Below are 8,568 nucleotides of genomic sequence, written 5' to 3'. Positions count from 1 at the left end.
GACACGACTCAGTCTCAGTCCAACTCCTCTCCCCCACCACCGAACAATGTTGTCCTCGGCTACATTCATTTTTCCAAAGTGCAACTCAAAGTAAAGTAAAGTCGGTGACTGTGTTGTCATGGCGAGTTTGAAGTGACCTCATGCTACTTTGGTGTCATTCTTGTGTTTTCTGTTGGTCGTGGTTGTCTATGTATTTATGACCTATGTTTCCTGTGATCAAACCAAAATCAGCTCTGTGTTCCAGTGCTTCATGCTGAGCATTACTCTATACATTACGGTGATGGCCATCAGGTGAGGAGCATCAGGCCTCTCCTGAGAAGAAAGACCTTGGCAGGGAAAACAGAGGAGAGGACAAAGTTAACAGTGGACATTGTAATGGTTCCCTGCCAGAAAATTGCATTTCAACACAATCCAGCAGGTATTGTATTCATCGAGTTGCTTTTCTATGTTTAAAAGTGCTTGTAAGATTCTCAATCGTTCCTGGTCATGATTTCTTCAGGAGTTGTACAACTGTACGTAGGCAACTGGACTTGCTTGTGTTTCTTAAAGACACATATTATTAATTAATTATAATAAAAATGATAATATTATAGTTCCCTGCCAGAAAACTGCATTTCAACACAGTCCAGTAGGTATTGTTGGAAATTAATGGTTTCAATTGATTCAATTGAAACCATTAATTTATTATTATTATTATTATTATTATTATTATTATTATTATTATTATTATTATTATTATTATTATTATTATTATTATTATTATTATTATTATTGTAGACCTTATGATATATATATAACTTGCTCACAATGCTATTGCTATTGTATATAACAATGCTCAAAGACACTTTACATGTGTTAAAAACAGAGAAAGGTAAATAAAAGCAAATAAGTAGAACTTTAAAATACATATTCAGCAGCAGAAGCACATGAATGTGACTCCTCACTGGTTATTATAAAATGTAAAGTAAAAATAGTTTTGAAAAAAAGTGGAAACAATACAAACACATGGTGACCTCACTGACAGACAGCAGCAGACAGACGGCAGGTTGGAGGAGACAAGACTCATCTAATCCACAGTCCCGACAGCAGGTGTCAGCAGAGAGCTAACACAATGCGGTTGTGTTTACTTTTCTGTTTTCCAGATGATGTTTGGAATCTATATCCTGCATGTGCTGTGAACCCTCGTTTGGAGAAAAAAAGAGAAGCTGCAGCTGAAAATGTTGTTGATGCTGTCGGGTCATGTCAGGACTGTTGATGGTGGCACCCTGCAGATGGACTGACCACAGCACCACATGGGACGTGATTTACCTTGTTTACCTCCTGAGCAACCAACCACACTCTGTGCTTTATTGTGTTCGGGGTCTTTACGCGCAGCCAACGCCTCCTTCCACACACTAGTAGTCCCGCTCTCCATGTTGGCCCACATTCTCCTCTTTTGCGATGAATTTCGACCAGATCCTCTCTGCCATCGGAGGCTTTGGCAGATATCAGAAGATTCTGTACGTATGGATTTGTTTACCCCAGGTCTTCCTCGCCTTCCACATGATGGTGAGCATCTTCACCGGAGCCACGCCGCCGCACCGCTGCCGAGGCTCCAACTCGAGCTCAGTGGCCGGAGTTCGGTCCTCGGTCCCGGGGAGCCTGAACTTCAGCCTCCTGTACTCTCCATGCTCCTCCACTGGCGTCCCGCTGCAGGACAACCGGACCGAGGGCGTTCCGTGTGGCCGAGGATGGGTGTACAGCCAGGAGACTTTCCTGAGCACCACGGTCACCGAGGTACATGGGGAAATTAAAATGATGTTTTGTGAATAGCCACTTTAACTATTTATATAGTCACTTTCCTGCTTAGAAACAGGTGGAATAGTTCCACTCTACAAAATAAGAGGAGTCTTTCTTATAATAAAACCTATACAGGATCGATAATTGAAGGGATAACAGCAATAATAATAATAACCATGTTAGTAGTTATTATAATGCCAACACACTCTTTAATACTGAGCATTTCTATCTCAACTACAGTTTGATTTGATTTACAGGAAATTAATATGATAAGATGCATATTTTATATTTGGATCCTGCACCATTTAAGACAGCTGTTGCAGGTTTGTTTTCCTCTTGGCATTGTTTTCCTGTTAAGTGTATACTTATAATTATGTCAACTTGATCATATTTGCATGTTTTGTGTTTGATATATATATGTTTTGTGTTTGATATATATATATTTTATTTATTTTTATTTAATGATATAAAACAGCAGTTCTGTTTTTTGTGCACCTCTATGTGTACACCACTATCTGTGGATATGTTACCACAAGATGTAAAGTGTCTTTATCATGGTGATGTGCTGGCAGATAAATTTAGTACCATACAAGGCCGGATTAACTCACTAGTGGGCCCCCCATTCATTTCCTCCCCCTCTGTGCGGAATGTGTAAAAAGTACATCTACCTGTGTGTGTAATGCAGTAACAGTAATAGTAACTGTTTAACTGTTGAGTTTTCCATTTTCTAGTGGGACCTGGTGTGCGACAAAGCTGGACATAACAGCCTGGGTTCGTCCATCTACATGTTTGGCCTGTTGGTGGGATCTGTGTTTTTTGGAGCCATGGCTGACAGGTATTAGCCTGCAGCCCTGTAACCAAGCACTTTGTACAGACACAGCAACACACAGCCAGATCCCTGACATCAGAATATGCAGGTGTACACACACACACACACACACACACACACACACACACACACACACACACACACACACACACACACACACACACACACACACACACACACACACACACACACAATCTACCAACCAGCCAGCCAATATACAAACCAACCAACCAACCAACCAACCAACCAACCAACCAATCAACCAACCAATCTACCTACCTAACTTATTACTCCTCTTTATCTCACAGTTGAAACTGTCTCATAAAATTCCTTAAGGTTTATTGGCAGTTCACACTCAGGTCTCAGCCTGTCGCAGTCAGGGATTCACCCATGCACATGCGCATAGAAAGCATAGTCACGAACACCTCTTCTCCTTCTGCACCAGGTACGGCCGACGTTTCGTCCTGCTGCTGTCCATCGCTCTTCAGACTGTGTTTGGAGTCGCTGTTGCCTTCGCACCCAATTTCCTCGTCTATGTGATTCTTCGCTTCTTGGTTGGCACCACGATATCTGGAGTCATCATCAATGCTTTTGTACTTGGTATAAACCAAACACACACGCTCAAACACAAACATCAAGAAGACTGCTGCAGTGGCACTGATGGTTTTGACAGCATTATGACACATTTCAACAACTGTACTGGATGAGTTTCCATGGGATGGGATGCAGACTTCATTGTAGGGTGTTTGGGTTCCTCGCATACCCAGAGGAAAGAGAAATTAAAAAATAAGATATCTTCTTCAATTTGAATAACATTTTAATAAACAGATGACCATTGCTCTGTAGCAGTCAGTGGGGGCGGGGCAGTGTGCCTTCAGTCTGTGGACCAAGTTGAACATGTCTTCTTCTATGTCCTCGGATAAACTAGTGCAGCGGTTACTAGGTCAAACCATGGGTCAAAATAATGGTAATAATAATTTCTCTACAAAGTAAGAGTAAAAGCTTCTTTTTTTCCTGCAATGCTTTATATCAAGCTGAACCACAGAGCTTTTGTTAAGATAACCGACATGTAATGTATACAAAAATTACATACCAGTTACATCAGTATAATTTTATGAAAAACATTGACTAGGTGACCAGGTAGGATGAACACAAAGTTTTCTATCTTTACTCTGCACACAATGTCCAAACAATGAGCACACCAGAAGAAATCATGGTCAGGATCATCTCTCTTGGATTTATCTAGTCTACAGCTGCTCATTTCTCCTAAGGGGGTTGAGGAGAGACAGATCTGAATTTAGACATTTTCAAATAAGAAGATTTGTTTCTCATGAGACAAAGAAAAGACAGTTGTGAGCAGCAATATTTTCCTCTGGGATGTTACTAACTGGTGCAAATGTTCACTTTCATTCAGAAAGCATTTTTCAAGTGTAATAATGTCTCATGCTGTTTTCTGCTACCTCCTCTCCAAACCCAGGGCATAAACCCTGCCCTTTACATTGAAGATCCTAAACAGCAATACCCACTATTCCTCTCCAATCCTCTCCCTCTCCCTCTTCCTCTTCCTCTTCCTCTTCCTCTTCCTCCTCCTCCTCAGGCACTGAGTGGACTTGCACTAAGAGACGCATGCTGGCCGGCATCATCACGGATTATGCTTTTGGCCTGGGCTACATGCTGCTAGCAGGCTTGGCATATCTCATACGAGACTGGAGAAAGCTGCAGCTGGCTATATCAGCCCCAGGCTTCCTCCTCATCTTCTACATATGGTGGGAGATTCAACATTGCATCCTTTGTGTATTCATACACTCCTTGCACAGGAATACCCTCTTTGTGATCCTCATCTCCTCCTAAGCTCTTATTTCTATCCCTCCGCTCTCCTGTCCCGTCTCTTGTCTCCTGTCAGGGTGGTCCCTCACTCTGCCAGATGGTTGTTGGCCAACGACAGGAGAGAGGAAGCCATCGCACTCCTCCGCAAGGCAGCACTTGTAAATGGTCGAGTTTTACCCCCAGCCGCAGAGGTAAAACTGTGTATTTTACCCCCACACTCTCAGGCTACATAAGCCATTACACAGTTTTTTTCATGTATTCAATTGACAGGTATCAATCTTCTCATCATTGTCCAACATTCAATGATGTGTGGCTTTGCTCAAAGCTGTAGAGCTAACAGTGAAAAGGCTACATCCATACTGCTTTAATGTGAAAACATTAAACTGTTCACACAAGCATTTAAGCTTGGCTATCACTATTAATCCCTGTCCACACTAACACGCCTGCAGACGCATATCACAAGAGCACTTAAGTACACTGGGCATGCGTGTGCGTGAGTGGTGAACGTGAGTTTCTAAACTTAATTGTATGGATATAGCCTGTGCACCTTATTCAATCAGGAATTGTACATTGATGTTAGATATGTAATTTGCCCCTCTTTGTAAATTGGCCCCTTAATGGCCCCTGATTTAGAAAATTTCTAGATCCACCGGGTAGTGAGTATTTAAAGAAATTTCGATTTACTATTCGAATTTATAGTCAAATAGTGCCTGTGTTTGTCATACTGACCTATCTCTCAATGCAATGGAGAAGTTTATTTATGGTTGTTGAGTATTTTTGGAGAACAATAGAACTCGGACAGAGGACAAAGATATATCAGACATACAGTGGGTGAGGAGGATTAGTTAATTGTTGGTTAAAGGTTGGTCATGAGATTTGGTGGAAATGAAGATAAAGAGCATTATAATTTATAGTTTTGTGTGTGTGTGCACCAGGTTGAAAAGTGTGAGCTCATAGGTGGAGGGAAGCGAAGTTACTCAGCGGTCGATCTCGTTCGAACCCCTCAGATGAGAAAGAGAGCTCTCATCTTGTTCTACATCTGGTAAATCTTGTGTTTCATGGAGTTTCTATTCCCATCTTCCTTCTCTCTCTTTTCTTTTTTTTCTTTTTTTTTTACAGTTTTTTGCCCTTTCCCCTCTTTTGCAATCCCCAGGTTTGTGAACGTGCTGGTGTACTATGGCCTTTCACTGGGCGTGTCCAGGTTAGGGACTGACCTCTATCTGAACCAGTTTATGTTTGGCTTGATTGAGATACCGGCTCGTACTCTGGTCCTGCTCGTCCTTCCCTACAGCCGCCGAATCTCCCAAAGCTGCTTTCTGGCTATTGGAGGCCTCGCCTGTCTGCTAATGCTTGCTGTCCCTGCAGGTCAGACGGACGCTGTGAATTTGCATTGATACAGTTCACTGACAGGACTGTTAACAACTTTTATCACTGGGATACTTTCTTTGTCTTTCCTCACCTTCCCTCCCCGTGTCTCTAGATCAGCCCTATGTCCTGAAAGGTCTCGCCATGCTGGGAAAGTTTGGTATAACTGCTTCCTTTGCTGTCATTTACGTGTACACTGCTGAGATATTCCCCACTGTGATACGGTAAGACACCATTGTGTGTCTATGCATCTTCAATGGCTTTTTCTCAAACACATATCATCATTATTTACACTATTTTTTACCCATTGGGCTAATTCAATACAAAGAGCGGTGTGTCTCAATTCAGGGGCTGCATCCTTGGGAGGACGCAGTCTACCTGCAGTCTACCTGCAGTCTACCTGCCCTCACGACTGTTGTCTACCAACAGAGCTTAGACAAGAGAAAGATTTAATGTCACTTGGTTTTTAGCTGTTCGGTTGAGTTGAAGCGTTTTTGAAAAAAACGATTGTCCCTGTAGGGCAATGAATCCTGGGATAGTTTGGCCAGGGAGAGAATCCACCCATTGCAGCCTTCTTTTCTCAAGGATGGAAGGACCCATTTGTCGGCCTCATGTTGAGGAGCCTTAAATGGGGCAGTCTAGTCTTGCTGTTGGTCTTCAAATGCAGCCTCTGAAGGATGCGGCCCCTGAATTGACCCACAGCTAATATTGTTTCCTTGTGTCCTCATAGGCAAACGGGAATAGGTGTCTCCTGCATGTTTGCCAGGATAGGTGGTGTGTTAGCACCCATCATCAACATGCTTCATAGCCACAACTCCACATTGCCTCTGGTTATCTTCGGTACCTGTCCGCTGCTGGGCGCCATCCTGGCCCTGGCGCTGCCGGAGACTGCCGACAGACCTCTTCCTGACACGGTGGCGGACACAGAGAACTGGGACATGATGAGGTAGAATGTGACCTTCCTAAGTAAAGTTTCAGTGAAGAGTTAGTGGTGAATTGTATTTTCATCCTCATTAAAGAAAAAACTCGTGAGCAAACTAAATACAAGAAGGGAAGCGTGGAAAATTAGGAAAAACACAGATTTTTCCTAATTATTTTAACACGTTGACTGCTGCCGCATCAGGTGTGAAGTGATATCACAGTTCAGGCTTATTCTGAGTCAGTTGTTAGCTGTTTGTTGAGAATGCTTTTTTCCAACTTTATGTTTATAAGTTAAAATACACACAATCCAGTTTTAAATTTAAAAAACAATATTGCTTCCATGTCTCTTTCCTCCAAATTTGCAAACATCTTTACAGACATCCACTCACATATCCCAACTCACTGACCCCACGTTTACAGATCCCTGTCACTTCATTGTCTCAATTCTGTTGACAGGACATTATCATCCAGGGAAAGTTTTTTTAAAACAACCCTTAGTTACCCAATATTTAAAATAGGAAAAAACAAGAAAAGGAAAAAAAAAGCCAAACCACAGAACAAACAGGTAAAAGAAACAGAAACTACACAACACACAGACCAAATGTACTATTAAACCATACCACAGACTTTAGTGCCCACATTAACCCTACAAACCATCAGAAAGTGACTTTCAATACAGGTTGAAGAAAGTTCTGAGAGCTTTTAATGTGCCCTCGCTGCTCAGCCTCCATAACCCTGAACTCTCATCACCCAGTCTGCTCACATGAGAAAAACCCTCCTCTGCGACCAGCTCAGTGCGTGCTTTGTGTGTCTTCTCCTGCAGGTCGCCTCCCGCCAAGGACAACCCTGAGAAGTGTGAGCCTGTCAGGCAGTTAGCCAGCAGCACAGAGGAGCAGGAGCTGCAGCATTTAGCGAGGCAGGCCTGACCTGTCTGTTCACAAATTAATATAGCCTTTGACACCAGATGCACGTCTTCAAACATCCTCTTTGCAGTAACACGTCGGGTACAGATTAAGAGCTCTATGCAAGAAAGCCAATCAGGTTTCATTCACCAAACTAGCATGCACATGCATGTGCAGTTGCAGGCATAGGCACACAAAGCAGGCATTCATCTGTGCTGCCGAGGCAAATCAACACCCGACTGTTACCTAACCTTAGTCAGGAGTAGATCTGTTTCAGTCAGGTTTATTCCTCAGAAGTCAACACTTTAAATATATTCTTGAGAATTATTTTGATGTCAATTGTCAGTTATGGGAGGAAACAGAATAAATTGTTGCTGTGTGTATATAAACTTGTATTTGTACATTAACATGATTTAGCTCAAACTTGTAATCCTGTGTGATGAAAAAAATTACATGGACACGAAACCCTGTTAAATTTCAGGACTGGTGCTTTTATTACTCTTTGTGCGTTTCTTGAAAGCACTTTTATATTTTTGTACAGAAGTGTATGTGGACTGTTTGTGGTACCTTTATACTCGAACAAGCAAACTGCCTCGTTTTCCACTTAATGATCTCAAGCCAAGTGGAATACAACTGGTCATGTCCCACTGCATGCAGTAGTCACCTTCATTATGCCTAATTTAGCCTTTTGTTACAGTAGCGGATGTGACCAGTAGGTGAAGGGATATTTGTATCATTTTGTGGAGGTTTCTTCTTCTTCTCATGTAAAATTACTTGCCATGATGACTTGGATCTGTGGAGTATCTCGTGTATTTTTTAAATGTTTAAGGGCTGTTTTTGTGAATATTTATTAGTGATACATGAAGAAAAAACACCAGCATGGGTCAGAAGGACAGGTCATGTAGTATCTAATGTTTCTCAGGGAAGGGAATTTGTATTTCTAAA

The 8,568-nt window shown here is 42.1% G+C and overlaps 1 protein-coding gene across 1 annotated transcript; it reads left to right on the top strand.

Annotated features, from left to right (window-relative positions):
- Positions 1–1,180: 1,180 nt before the first annotated feature.
- On the top strand, positions 1,181–8,481 carry si:dkey-166k12.1 (solute carrier family 22 member 13). Its single transcript, XM_034599733.1, has 10 exons — positions 1,181–1,776; positions 2,511–2,614; positions 3,054–3,208; positions 4,206–4,374; positions 4,512–4,626; positions 5,371–5,477; positions 5,589–5,800; positions 5,916–6,024; positions 6,531–6,746; positions 7,545–8,481. The coding sequence occupies exons 1-10, from the start codon at positions 1,441–1,443 to the stop codon at positions 7,645–7,647; spliced, it is 1,626 nt and encodes a 541-aa protein (XP_034455624.1). The 5' UTR covers positions 1,181–1,440; the 3' UTR covers positions 7,648–8,481.
- The last annotated feature ends 87 nt before the right edge of the window (positions 8,482–8,568 follow it).

Source organism: Hippoglossus hippoglossus, chromosome 11 (assembly GCF_009819705.1).
Source record: "Hippoglossus hippoglossus isolate fHipHip1 chromosome 11, fHipHip1.pri, whole genome shotgun sequence".
Lineage (NCBI taxonomy): Eukaryota > Metazoa > Chordata > Actinopteri > Pleuronectiformes > Pleuronectidae > Hippoglossus > Hippoglossus hippoglossus.
The sequence above is the reverse complement of the archived record's forward strand: the minus strand, read 5'-3'. Positions and strand labels throughout refer to the sequence as shown.